The 15008-nt window shown below is 44.0% G+C and overlaps 1 protein-coding gene across 2 annotated transcripts in view; it reads right to left on the minus strand.

Annotated features, from left to right (window-relative positions):
* Positions 1-297: 297 nt before the first annotated feature.
* Positions 298-15008, minus strand: part of LOC132382917 (receptor-type tyrosine-protein phosphatase H-like) — a 115705-nt gene continuing 100994 nt past the window's right edge. For both annotated transcript variants that reach the window (XM_059953477.1, XM_059953478.1), the window contains 6 exons: positions 12762-12838; positions 9029-9163; positions 6275-6397; positions 5397-5554; positions 2741-2876; positions 298-1243 (listed from right to left, as the gene is read on the minus strand). In XM_059953477.1, the coding sequence (XP_059809460.1) occupies positions 1103-1243; positions 2741-2876; positions 5397-5554; positions 6275-6397; positions 9029-9163; positions 12762-12838 (770 nt within the window). In that variant the 3' untranslated portion in view covers positions 298-1102. The remainder of the gene's footprint in view (positions 1244-2740; positions 2877-5396; positions 5555-6274; positions 6398-9028; positions 9164-12761; positions 12839-15008) is intronic.

Here is a 15008-nt window from a genome sequence, read left to right on the forward strand (position 1 = left end):
CCCTCCATGTGTCATAGCCCCCATTACTTGACTTCAGAACTCCTTCAGCCTTTTCTCAGTGCACTGCAGTATCGGGCAATTAATTAGTCCGGTTGCACTCTCTTCTGTCCGGCCAATCTCAGTGCCCAGCTGTGGCCTTGCTGTGTAAGGTGGGGGCAGTAGTCTGTAGGCAACTGTGTGCCCCTGTCATAAACTGCAGGTTATCTGGACATTCCCTCGTCTGGAAGTCAGGAGGCAGTTCCCCAGAGGGAAATAGTTCTCTGCCGCTCCTGGAGAAACTTCATACAAACCCGGATCTAAGGCGGGAGGAGGCAGGGTGCCTCTCAGCAGCGAGCTTCGAGATGGCAGCAAAGACTCTGAGACAGAAAGTAGGTCAGAGATGGAGTCACAGACAGCGGGTCAGAAATGGAGACAATGGACCGGAGGTAAGCCGCAGACAATTGCTCAGCCAGTGTCGCAGACCATGAAATGAGACTGAGTCAGTGGAGGTAAACTATTTGATGCTGAGATACCACACATCCTAGGACGTGCTGGGACGCAACATCAGTGATGTAACCTGGGATCATTGGGAGATTTGGGTCTTTAGACACCCTCACCCAGGTGGCCCAGCCAGGGCTGATTGGTCCCCGGCTTGTATTTTTTTCTCCCTCGTGGACCAAGAGAAACACAGAAATGGTGGGACAGATGGGCGGAAACTAACAGTAGGACGGATGGAGGGTTCAATGTGAATATTGAGTGACGTTCAGAGGAAGCAAGACAGATGTAGAGAGGCTGGTGAAAGTAGTGTGAGAGACACAGAAACAGTGTAATATGTAGAGAAAATGAGGCAGTTTGATATATACAGGGAAACATGAAAACACTGCGGCAGACATGGATGCACTGGAGGAGATAGCGGACCAGAGATAGACGGTGAGCTGGACTCAGTTAAGGTGCCCCAGTGACTATAAAAGGTCCGAAAAGAGATAGTACTCTGCTGACATCAGTCCAGTCTTCATATGATCAGGGATGGTAGAATATTGAAAAAGGCACGGCCACGGTCACAGACAGAGTGCACCCTGTATCTATGGCAACAAAAGTGCATGCAATACAGCTGTAGCTCCGACTAATGGTTGTGATTACACGCAGCTTTAATGGCACTGGCGTTCTCGTAGATGAGGTCTTGTTGATTCTCGTAGATGGGTTCACTGACGTCCTTCTGTTGTAGCCTGTCCAGAACGCACTGGTGCAGGAAGATATACTGAGACTGAAAAAGCAAAAAACAATGGAAGGTGAGACACAAGTGTTACTTGCGATGATATGATCCAGACGTTAATATTGAAAGTAAAGCATGCAGTTATTAATTGGAGAAGATGAAGGGAGAACAGTTATTACCCCTCAACCATCAGAGTTTTGAACTCAACTTCACTCGTCCCATCACTGAAGTGTTCCTACAACCTCTGGACTCACTTTCAGAGACTCTTCATCTCATATTTTCTCTACTTATTGATCAGTTATTCATTATTAGTTTTTTTTTGTTTGTATTTGTACAGTTTGTTGTCTTTCGCACACTAGTTGTTTGTTCATCCCGTTGGGTGTGGACTTTCATTGATTCTATTGAGTTTCTTGTATGTTTTGTGAATGCCCGCAAGAAAGCATATCCCAGGGTTGTGTATGGTGATATGTACATACTTCAATAATAAATTTACTTTAATCTTTGAAGACAATGGGTCTCTGCCATCCAACATTCGCCTGCATGCTCAGTCCTAAAAAAAAAATTGCAACCTTCCTGTAATGGCCGAGGCTTTGACATTGGCTGAAGGGTTGACAGCCTCTGTGCTCTAGGCAGGGAAGGCTTTTCCTGTGACCTGTCCTACATCAGCTGTACAAGGAGTTGGCCTTGATAGAAAATAACATGAAACAGATTGATCTTCTCAAGACTCAACAGGACGGTGTGGTCTCTGACCTCAGCCCTCGAACTGAGAAAGATGAGACAGCAGGTATTGTCCCTATTATGATCACGGTCTTCTTGAGGGCAATTGAGTCTTACCAATAATGTCCGCATCCCAAAACACATGTTAAAAATAAAGTCAAGTTCCCTCCACACTGTCCAATCAAATACTCCCTTTGGTTGGGAGTTGGAAGGTGGATCGATAGCAAGAATCCAATATCAATCGCAAGCGACCGATTGATCGCTCAGTGATTGGGCTTGCCCACCTCCACCTCCCCCCTTTGTGTGTGCTTTCGAGTGTACACGTCTTTATTGACTCAGGCGTCTTGGCTCGTTGCTCTCACATTATAAGTTACCCAGCACACTACCGACATTACTCAGTGCACCACGGTAGCGTAGCGGTTTGTGCAATGCTTTACGGTGCAGGCAACCCGGGTTCAATTCCTGCTGCTGCCTCTAACGAGTTTGTATGTTCCCCCCACGACTGCATGGGTTTCCTTTGGGGGGGTCTGGTTTCCTCCCACGGTCTAACAACATACCATTTGGTAGGTTAATTTGGCATTGTAAACTGTCCTGTGATTAGGCTAGGGTTAAATCAGAAGTTGCTGGGTAGCATGGCTCAAAGGGCCAGAATAGTCTATTCCACTTTGTACCTCAATAAATAATAAATAAATAAATGCATTTAATCATACTATTCCATTGTCAATCTTGCTCCGCGCTTAGGTAACAGTCAGGAACATGACAATGGAGAGAAATTCACTGAAATTGATCATGATTAATGACAAAGTCAATAAAAATGTAGAAACTCCTCACCTCGGTCTGAACCATGCACGTCCGATTCATCCTCATTTTACGGACAATTCCATAAACATCAACCAATAACTCCTTTTCCACACATTGCATTAGGTAGTCAAGGCCAATGAAAGTGCCAGTCCGCCCAACACCTGCACTAAAATTTAAACAGGGACATTAAACACATTTCCTCCAAGAGGAATCCCTTGTCATAGGCTTTGAAGGCCTGTGTACCTCAATAACCTAGAGAATTTTGATTTGGCTCTTGGTAAGGTCACCCATGCCAAAAAGCAAAGGGCAAGGGGCAAAGGCCAAACCAAGAGCGGTCCACTGGTCCTCCAGGTTTGAGGGTTCAGCTGAGAGTTAACAACCCTGACTGGTCTAATAAAATTTTTTTACAGAAACAGCTGAGTGTAATGCTATTCCTGAGTTTCCATCTGGGACTTGCATGACTGACAGCAGTGAAAACCAAGAGAAAATTACTGACATGATGAAGGAAGCCTTGAACACCACCAGAGATGGCCTTCACTCTTAATGGTCAGTAAGTAATTAAGCACAGTTGATATATTGATCTTATCTTAGTTTCGATGGCCTCGATGGAGTGGCTCTGAAGAGGATGTTTCCTATGGTGGGGGAGTCTAAGACAGAGGACACAGCCTCAGAATGGAGTAGCGTCCATTTAGAATGGAGATGAGGAGGAATTTCTTTAGCCAGAGGGTGGTGAATCTGTGGAATTCATTGCCACAGGCAGCTGTGGAGGCCAAGTCATTAAATATATTTAAGGCAGAGGTTGACAGATTCTTGATTATTCAGGGCATGAAGGGATATGGGGAGAAGGCAGGAGATTGGGGCTGAGAGGGGAAATGGTTCAGCCATGGTGGAGCAGATTTGATGGGCCAAATGTCCTAATTCTACTCCTATATCATAGGATATTGATGGCAATATCATCAGTCATAAAAAATTCTGATTAAATCAGGTGTTCACCCCAATAATAATCTATCTCCCTCAGTTACTCAAAAACCTCTCTCCTCCAGCACTTTGCCTGACTAGCTGTATCTCTCCCGATGTAATCATGGTAGCATACCAGTTAGCATAACGCATTACACCACCACTTCCCACCGCTGTCTGTAATGAGTTTGTATATTCTCCCTGTAACCTTCAGGTGCTCTGGTTTCCTCCCACATTCCAAAGACCTACAGGTTAGTAGGGTAATTGGTCACATGGGTGTGGGTCGATGGGCCCAGAAGGGCCTATTACTGTACCTATAAAATCAAAACACTACAGCCGCCTCACTGATGTTCAGTAACCCCTCCCTCAGTGCCTTGTTACTAACACATTGTCCATTAAATCAAGTTTCCACAGCTCATGTTAATGGTTACACTCAGTGGCCACTTCATTAGGTACACCTGTACCTATTATTAATTAAACCTCTTGTTTAATTTCTTGTTTTAGTTCCAAAGTTTCTGAATCAGTTTCTTTCTCTTCTTGTTTTTCTTTCATCTTGACACCAGACATTGGTGCTTCAGGAGCAGTCTGTTGAGAATTTGAGTCTGTACTACTGACTGATGCTCATTAGTGATTTGCTCATTAATGCAAATATCCTATCAGCCAATCATGTGGCAGCAACTCAGTACATAAAAGCATGCAGACATGGTCAAGAGGTTCAATTGTTTTTCAGACCAAAACATCAGAATGGGGAAGAAATGTGATCATTGACAATGTGATCAAGTGACATTGACCGTGAAATGATTGTTGGTGCCAGACGGGGTGGTTTGAGTATCTCAGAAATTGCCGATCTTCTGGGATTTTCACACACAATAGCCTCTAGAGTTTACAGAGAATGGTGCAAAAAACAAAAGAAAACATCAAGCAGCACACACAAAATGCTGGTGGAACACAGCAGGCCAGGCAGCATCTACAGGGACAATAGGTGCAGAAGTAGACCATTCAGCCCTTTGGGCCAAGACCCCTCATCTAGTCCTGAATTTCCAGCATCTGCAGATTTCCTCATGTTTGCAAAAGAAAACATCAAATGAGCGGCAGTTCTGAGGGTGAATACACCTTGTTAATATGAGACAACACGAGTGAATCTGCAGATGCTGGAAATAAATAAAAACACAAAATGCTGGCAGAACTCAGCAGGGTTCCGGCCCGAAATGTCGTCACTACCTCCTCCCATAGATGCTGTCTGGCCTGCTGAGTTCTGCCAGCATTTTGTGTTTTTATTTGTTAATATGAGAAGTCAAACTGGTTCAACTTGACAGGACAGTGACAATAACTCAAATAACCACATGTTACAACAGTGGTGTGCAGAAGAGCATCTCTGAATGTAGGACATGTCGAGCCTTGAAGTGGATGGGCTACAGCAGCAGAAAACCACACCAGGTTCCACTCCTGTACCTAATAAAGTGGCCACTGAGTGTATATCTCAATCAGTGTTATTCCAGATATCAGTGCCTTGTTATTGCTCGGAAATTGAATTGGACAATGTGCGTAAGGATGAGAAATTAATTATCTAATCCCTAGAGAACACATAAATGAAGAACTCACAAGACAGAGACTGGATGAAAAGGAATTCTAGCTTACAAAAAGCAGTAGTGAAAAGCTTGGAGTGCTTTTAAGATATAATCTCAACTTGTGTACAAAAATGAACAAGCCAGACTTTTGAGCATCTTACCTACAATGTACAACAGGGAGTCCCCCCTGATTCCCGTTTATGTAATCCCGGACATACTTTTGGAACTGCAGCAGTTTGTCCGTGGTGTTAGGAACACCGTGATCCGGCCACGAGGTGTAATGCATCTGGGTGACTGTACGGGGCTGTGAGCATCCAGCCTATTTGAAGAAGGCAAAGCGTTAATCCCATCCTGTTTCTCCTTCCAGACCTCCCTAGCAAGCAGGTGCACAGGTAATCATCACCCTCTGTTACCTGAAGTACCCGTATCGCACCTGTACAATCACCTGTTCCTTTAGTCTAATTACCTTACAGGTAGTGCACTAGGAGTATGAGCTGATCCGCTGGTTCCTTTAGTCTGTTTTGATGATCAAAAAAATCTGATTCCATTCTTAACTCTTCACTACTGTCCAAAACTGCTCACAATACTCAAAGTGAAGCCTCACCAGAGCTTTATAAAGCCTCAACTTTGCATCCTTACTTTTATATTCCTGTCCCCTCGAAATGAATCCTAACATTTGCATTCCTCACTGCTGACTCAACCTGCAAATTAACCTTTTGGGAATCATGCACAAGAATTCCTAAGTCCCTTTGCACCTCAGATTTTCGAATTTTCTCTCCATTTAGAAAATAGTCAACCCTTTTATTTCTTATGCCAAAGTGCAACCTCCGAACATTGTATTCCATCTGCCATTTCTTTGCCCATGCTCTTAATCTGTCTCAAACCTTCTTAAAGACTTCTGAAGGATAAAAGACTTATGGTTGTGATCAATCATTGATCAGCTAGCTCTCCCTTTTGATCAATCATTGATCAGCTATCCCTTTTGATCAGTCAGTGATCAGCTAGTTCTCTCTTTGTCCCTTTGCAAATGACACTCCACCTTCTCGACGTGGAGATTCCTGATCGTCCACTCAGGCAAAACCTCTTCTGAAATGACGTTCACTGCGATGTCCCCGTAGACGGATGTTTTGTTGTCCATTGGCCAATAGTGTTCACATTTGACCTGGAAACAATTAAAACAAGTTTAAGGCGGGATTCACAAAAGGTAAGTGATAACAAGTTGAGCAGCAGGTCAGGGTTCTGCCAGGGGAAGAAGTTGGCTCTGCAATCCTCTGCACGGTGAGGATTAATACTGACTGCGACTAAGTACTACCATTCTAGCATAAAAGCTCGATTCCAAGATCAATTTTTACACAGGAAGCCTTATGGTTGTGTTACGAAGGATGAACAGCTCTGATGGGCAGAAGGGTACAGAGTTGCCCACGTCCCCCTCCCCTGGGAGAATTACAAACCATTACTGTTGCCAGGTTGTTAATGAAAGAGAAAGAGATGGAACAAAAACATATTGGGACTGGAACATCTGCTTCAGACAAGGGAGAGATAACACCAGGGGAGAGAGACCATATTATGACTCCTGTAAGTCTCACGGCTCCAGAGAGGGCTGTTTACTTGGTACCATTCTGTTTATTAAAATTCCTCAATGGACAGCCGGAGTGGGCTGGTTTGCTGGGCTAAGCCATTCAAAACTGATTGACATCTGAGAACCCGTGAGTAGGGATAAAAGTGAGGTCTGGGGAGACACCCCTCAGACACACCAAGAGACACACTAGTGAGCACTGCTTAAGTGTTGGAACCCACGAGAAAAGTGTGGGGCATCGGAGACCGAACGAAGGATCGGTCAATTTGAACTCACAGTGTTTATAGTGAGGCCGGTGGGGGCTTGTGTGTGTGTCCACCCTTGCCTGGGTGACGATAGAAGAACGGTCTAGCTAAAGGACAGGGGGGTCATACCTGAATGGCCACAACAACACATTGACGGATCAAGATCGTAAAGGAAGGTTTGACTGGCTGTCACTGTTTGATCTCTCTCTCTCTCTCTCTCTCCAACAATTACAACACATCGACCAACAACTACCTCAGCCTGTATGAACTGAACTGAACTTTATACTCACATATGACAATTCATTATCCTCTAGACAACGATAGAGCTTGTTTATTATTATACCCACACTTTTAGGTTTAGTATTGCTAACGTGTATTATCTGTATATTTGCATTGTTGATATTGATTTGTATATTTTACTAATAAACACTGTTTTGAAAATAGTACCAGACTCCAACAGATACTTCTGTCTTTGCTGGTAAGACACCTAGTTACGGGGTACGTAACAGTTGGTCCAGCTCCAAACACTGGTTTACACCTAAAAGGGCAGTCACTGTCAGTTCACTTTGGTGTGATCTCACCATACAGGGTTAGCAGCTTGTTTGCCTATGGCTTTTGATTGGTGGCAAGACAGCCACAGCCTTAACTTTATAATCTCTCAAGTAGTCTCTCAGCTTGTTCTTTTATTCCCATCTCGGCCTGAAACATCAACTGTTTAGATTCCTCCAGCATTCTGTGTGTGTTGCTCTGGATTTCCAGCATCTGGAGATTTTCTTATCTCTCAGGTGGTTAATGTGTACACTACCACAGTTATACAGTTTTCCAAATTTTAATTGAACTGCGAGAGTGTAGCAGTTAGCAGGATGCTCTTACAGCTCTGGGTGTCGGAGTTCAGAGTTCAATTCCAGCGTCATCAGTAGGGAGTCTGCACATCCTCCCCATGGAATGTGTGGGTTTTCTCCGGGTGCTCCGATTTCCTCCCACAGTCCAAAGATGCATCAGTTGGTAGGTTAAATTGTCATTGTAAATTGTCCCATGATTAGCCCTGGGTTAAATTGAGGGCCTCCTTGGCGGTGCTCGGAGGGCCGGCAGGGCCTGTTCAGCACTGTATCTCAATAAAATAAATGCATAGACAGAGTACAGAGGAGATTTACTAGAATGTTACCTGGGTTTCAACACCTAACTTACAGGGAAAGGTTGAACAAGTTAGGTCTTTATTCTTTGGAGCGTAGAAGGTTGAGGGTGGACTTGATAGAGGTATTTAAAATTATGACGTGGATAGGCTTTTTCCATTGAGAGTAGGAGAGATTCAAACAAGAGGACATGAGTTGAGAGTTACAGGGCAAAAGTTTAGGGGGAATTTCTTTACTCAGAGAGTGGTAGCTGTGTGGAACGAGCTTCCAGTAGAAGCGGTAGAGGCAGGTTTGGTATTGTCATTTAAAGTAAAATTGGATAGGTATATGGACAGGAAAGGAATGGAGGGTTATGGGCTGAGTGCAGGTCGGTGGGACTAGGTGAGAGTAAGCGTTTGGCACGGACTAGAAGGGCCGAGATGGCCTGTTTCCGTGCTGTAATTGTTATATGGTTAATACCTAAGACATGAGGAGGGCCTAATCATCACAAGATGTTCATTTTGGCTGAAAACATTTTTCCTCTTCCCGGCTTACAGGGCTTGAGAAACCAAAACTAACCTGGAGAGTTCACTGTTTACTATTTAATTTCTCTGCAGCCAATTAACAGTTGAGGGTAGAACCCTGAATTCTGGAGCTGCTACTGGCATTACTAAGTTGTACATTAGGGTTCGTGAGGTGTGGGCACTCTACATTGGAACAGGAAGTGTGGCAACTCTTTCAGGCTGCCCAACACAAACCTCGGTGATTTCATTTGGCACCAACGGTGCATTTCACTGTATGTTTCGATGTACACATGACAAATAAAGCTAATCTCCAGTCGTTAAGGATTAGGGACTCACCCGATTTAGCTCAATACAGTTGGTCAGCATCACAATGACCCTTGACTTCTGCTCCCAAATCATTTGCCAGAAGTCCGCCACTGTATGAGGCAGGGGTCCCTGGGCAGCGATGAATGCCTTTTCGACGTTGTAACCCTATGAGAAAACAGAAGGAAAGGCCTGAAGAAAAGCCAACAGGAGTGAGAGAAAACTGCTGGGTGGAGTACCCTCCTGGATGGACTATGTGAGGCTAGATGCTTTGAATGGGAGGGGAAAGAGTAGGGGTGGGGGTGCAAAAGATGACTTTTAGTAAGGCAACTCAGCTAACACCCAGAACAGTCATTTACCCCGTGGGACACCAAGCAAAGATGATATATTCCTTGGGGTGTAAGGGTCAAATGTTAATCTGGTGTGGCCTCAATCTGTTCTTGTACCAGGCACTGCTACTTACAGTGACGAGCTCTGTTTGTTGCTTGATCTTTGGCCATGTGCTTGTACCTACACAAAGAAACTCATGGACACTACACCTCTCTGGCACTGTTCAGTGTGTGTGGTCAACATCTGAGAGTCCAGATAATGTTCAAAGTTTAAAAGTTCAAAGCACATTCATGATCAAAGTACGTATAAATTATACAACCTTGAGATTCGTCTCCTTGCAGGCCACCACAGAACAAGAAACCCAAACTAACCCATTTAAAAAAGACCAACAAACACTCAATGCACAAAGAGAGAAATAAACACACACATTGAGCAAACAATGAAAACAAACTACAGTGTTCAGAATGAAAGTGAGTCCATAGTCACAAAGCCTGGAGCAGGCCACAACCTCAGCCTCAGTTCATCACACAGCGGAGCCAAACATTGCGGAGCTCGCAGACATGAAGCCCGGAGCAGGCTCACAGCCTTGGCCTCAGTGCCGCAGAGAGAGGAGTGAGTGTCGCGGACGTCTCAGAGATTGTGCACTCGTTATCGCCATCATGTGCCATGCCGTATGACATCATCATGATGTGCCTTGCTCTATGACATCATCATTAGGTGCTGCGACGTATGGCATGGGCAATCTTTGACCATGATTGTTCTTGACAAATTTTTCTGCAGAAGTGGTTTGCCATTGGGTGACATCAGTGGTTGCATAACCAGGACTTGTGATATGCACCGGCTGCTCATACAACCATATACCACCTGCTCCCATGTCTTCATTGTGACGCTGATCAGGGGCTAAGCAGGTGCTACACCTTGCCTGAGGTTGACCTGCAAGACAGTGGAGGGAAGGAGCTCCTTACAGCCCCTTTGGTGGAGATGTATTTCCTTCCCACCACCCTGATTGTACACTACACATGGTATTGAAGGAAGCTGAGGACGTCCTGGTGAAACAGTGAGCTTGGCACGCATGCTTGAGGTGTGCCAGGGTTGATAGTCAGTGAGGTGCGGATGTTATTTCTGATCTGCACGGACTGTGGTCTTCTGGTGAGGATGTTAAGGACCCATTTGCAGAGGGAGATACAGAGGCCCAGAATTTAGACATATGTCGTGAAACTTGTTGTTTTGTGGCAGCAGTACAGTGCAAGGCATAAAAATTGCAATAACTTTAACAACAAAGGATGAATAGCAAGGTAGTGTTCATGGGTCATGGGCTATTCAGAAACCTGATGGCAGAGGGGATAAGACTATTCCTAAGTCACTGAGTGTGGGTCTTTAGTTTCCAGCATTTCCTCTCCAATAGTGGTAATGAAACGAGGGCATGTCCTGGATGGTAAGGGTTCTTAATGATAGATACCACCTTCTTGAGGCATCACCTTTTGAAGGTAGCTTCTTCTGAACCTGCACATTGGAGCCTCATGGACCCCTTGCTTAATGGTATTGGTCCATGGTATGAGAAAGGTTGGGGACACCTGTTCTATACCAATCAGTGATGCAACTGATGCTCTCCACTGTAGAAATCTATTAAGAGTCCATGGTGACATACCAAATCTCCTCAAACTCCTAAAAATAATAGAGCTACTAGCATGCCTTCTTGATGACTACATCAAGTCCAGGATAAATCCTCTAATACATTGACGCTCAGGAATTTGAGGCTGCTCATTCTTTCCACCACTGACCCCTCGAAGAGGACTGGTGTGTGTTCCCTCGACTTCCCCTTCCTGAAGTCCACATTCAATTTATTTGTCTTACTGACGTTGCATAGAAAATCCTTTAGCCACATCAGCTAACTATGTGCAGGCTCTGGAAAACACCTTTGGCACTAAAAAAATTTCAGCTGATCTCATGGTGAAGTTCAGACACACATTCCAAGAAGAAGGCGAGAAACTCTCTGCCTAGCTTTTCAGGTTAGGCTAACTGCTGCATTGATTGTACCACAAAGGGGGCATTCAGTTGTCCGAGAAAATTCAATTGCTTGAGAGTGTGAAGGGCCCATTGGTTGCTCTACATATTCAAAAGACACATAAGATGAGCGATCCAGCATCTTTTACTGAGTTACTTAAAGAAGTTATAGAGGAGGAAAATATTTTTGAAAGGGACATTCAAACTTTTATGTTTGTGTTTACCCAAATCATACTTTCCTTAGATGTGGATATTTATCAGAACTGTCCTTTTCATTGTTATTCCCCATTCCCCAGAGTTACGTTGCTGTTGTCTTGTATTCTTAGTAACAGCTGACTCATTGCGAGTCTATGCTGAGAGGATTACTTATGCATTGTGCTCCCTTCTCATGGGATATACAAAAACAAAATAAATGTTAAACTCACTCTCTAATTGAGTAAGATTATAAGACCAAAAGTGATAGGAGCAGAATTAAGCTATTTGATCCATCGAGTCTGCTCTGCCATCCAATCCTGGTTGATCCTTTTCTTCCCCTCTCTGCCCCACTCCCCGACCTTCTCCCCATAACCTTTGATGCTGTGGCCAATCAAGAACCTATCAGAATCTGCCCTTAATACACCAACCTGGCCTCCACAGCTGCCTGTGGTAACAAATTTCACAAATTCACCACCCTCTGGCTAAAGAAATTTCGCCTCATCTCTGTTTAAATGGACACCCCTCTATCCTAAGGCTGTGCCCTCTTGTCCTAGACTCCACTACTATGGGAAACATACTTTCACATCCATTCTGTCTAGGCCTTTCAACATTCGAAAGGTTTCAATGAGATCCCCCCTCATCCTTCTAAATTCCAGTGACTACAGGCCCAGAGCCATCAAAAGTTCCTCATATGATAACCCTTTCATTACCAGAATCATCCTTCTGAAAGTTCTCTGAGCCCTGTCCAATGCCAGCACATCTTTTCTTATATAAGGAGCCCAAAACTGTTCACAATACTTAAGGTGATGCCTCACCAGTGCCTTAAAGCCTCAGCATCACATCCCCATTCTTATATTCTAACCCTCTAGAAATGAACGCTAACATTGCATTTGCCTCCCTCACCACTGGCTCAACCTGCAAGTTAACCTTTAGGGTGTTCTGCACAAGGACTCCCAAGTCCCTTTGCATCTCAGATTTTTGGATTATCTGAGATAATTTTCAAGATCATCAAGATTTTTTGGATCATCATCCAGATAAGGAAGTAACCTCAGATATAGATAATCTTTCAAGAGCAGGGGAGCTGAATGGGTTGAAACTTTGTCTCCTCAGTCCTTTCCATTCACAGTTTGGAGAGCTGACCGAGATAGTCACAGATTTTCGGAATCGTTTGTTTTGAATGTTTTGGGTGGTGGTGGGGGTGGGTCCATAGTAACAGATACAAGTGTGTGAAACTCACAGGCATGTAACTTGCATTGATGTAATCTGAAGAGCTGCTACCGCGCTGTGGGCTAAGTTTAACTCTGGCAGCGTCATCTGAAAGAGGAAAGAAATGTCATTGGAAGGAGCAACACACAGTAAATGCAGTCTCTTCAATGGAATAAGAAGCCACTTTGTGCATCAACAAGGGATGAACTGTCCTTCATAACCTCCTGAAGGTAACACCTTTGACAGATGCATTGGTACTGACAAACAGTAATAGAACATTTGGTCCCTTGCACCTGTTTATCTACCCACATTCTCCTTAAGTCACTTAAGATTTTTGGTGTGGTGACATTTTTACCCAGATACTATCCAAACAGAAACGAGAAGAATGTTTCTCACTGTCTGCTTTGATCTGTTTGCTCAAAGTTCAAAGTAAATTTTATTATCAAAGTACATTTTTGTCACTATATACAACCCTGAGATTCATCTTCCTGCATGTGTACTCAACAAATCTATAAAATAGTAACTATAATAATATCAATGAAAGGTCTACCAGAGCGCAGAAGATAACAAACCGTGCAAATGCAAATATAAATAAATAGAAATTAATAACGAGACCATGAGATAAAGAGACCTTAAGGTGAGATCATTGGCTGTGGGAACATCTCAATAGATGGGCAAGTGAGTGTAGATATCCCTTCTGTTTGAGGGCATAATGGTCATGGGTATTAACTGTTCTTGAACCTTGCGGTGTGAATCTTGAGGGTCTTGCACCTTCTACTTGATGGCAGCAGTGAGAAAAGAGCATGGCCTGGGTATGGGAATCTCTGATGATGGATGCCGCTTTCCTACGACACTGTTTCATGTAGATGTGCTCAATGGTTGGGGGGGGAGGGCTTTACCTGTGATGTGCTGGGCTGAATCCACAACCTTTTGTAGGATTTTCCAGTCAAAGGCATTGGTGTTTCCATACCAGTCTGTGATGCAGCCAGTCAATACACTCTCCACCACACAACTATAGATGTTTGAAAAAGTTTGCCGTTGATTTTTAAAATCTTCATTTACATACCACTATAAAGCCAGTTTTTTAAATATTTAATATCTAGAGGAGTTCAGGACTTACTTCTGGTGAATCTAAGGTGACCTCCCATACAGGCCTACAGATTCTTCCACAGGAATGGTCACTCCCCTCCGAGTGCAGTCTCACTAGAGATTTATTTTACTATTTCAAAGCATGAATTGGGAATAAATGAAAAAGCAATAGTGTGACCATGAAATTATTGGATTGTTTTAAAGGCCCACCTGGCTTACACCGGTGCTTCAAGGAAGATTTGTCTTTCCGATCTAACGTGTTCGCCTCACAGAATTGGTTCAAGCTTTACTTATTTCAGAAATGGCCTCAGCAGCTCATTCAGTTTGCAAATAATTAAAATGGACAATAAGTGCTGGTCTTGCCATCAATGTACACATCTATGATTTTCAGATTTAAGCTTATTTTAGCATCAAGAGCACAGCCAGTAAAGCAGCTGTCTCATGGCTCCAGCACTGTGGGTTCAAAACCTGACCCCCAGAGCTGTCTGCGTGGAATGTTCACGTTCCCTTTGTGAACGGACTGGTTTCCATCAGGTGCCCTGATTTTCTCCCACATCCCACAGTAATGTGGCAGTTAACGCAATGCTATTACAGCTCGGGCATCGGAGTTGGGAGGGTAATCCCGGCATCCTCTGTAAGGTGTTTGTACCTTCTCCCCATGGAATGCATGGGTTTTCTCCATGTATTGTGGTATGTCACATTTTGTAAAATATTGGATGAAATTCTGAACTGCTCCAAGTGACACTTTAACTCTTTGTGGGCTCGCAGCATGTAAGGTGTCTGTACAAGTTAAACACCGTCAGGTTGTTAAACGTTTGCTGATTGCGGCTGGAGTCTTCCCTGGCCTCAGGCACAGTGGCATCAGGATGTCTGTCGATGAGCACGAGTTGTTTGAATGAAAGAAACCTTGCTGAGTTAGTGGCATGAGAACAAAACATCAAATAGTTTGTCTGCCTCTGTGTGTCTTGCTATGCTTGTGGATTGAACCCCTATTTATTTTCGCTCAGTTTTCGGGACTTCACCTAGACTGAAGAATCGCGATCGGTCAGTGCTAGGGCCCAGAACTAGGGTGGTTTCACTAGTTGAAATACAGAATTCCTCCGACAACAGCGACAATCAAATCCAACAATGACGGCAACAATCAAGCGATGACTAAGAATCATGTTCCCTGAAATCTTTGTGGAGTGTT

Source organism: Hypanus sabinus, chromosome 29, assembly GCF_030144855.1.
Source record: "Hypanus sabinus isolate sHypSab1 chromosome 29, sHypSab1.hap1, whole genome shotgun sequence".
NCBI classification, from domain to species: Eukaryota; Metazoa; Chordata; class Chondrichthyes; order Myliobatiformes; family Dasyatidae; genus Hypanus; species Hypanus sabinus.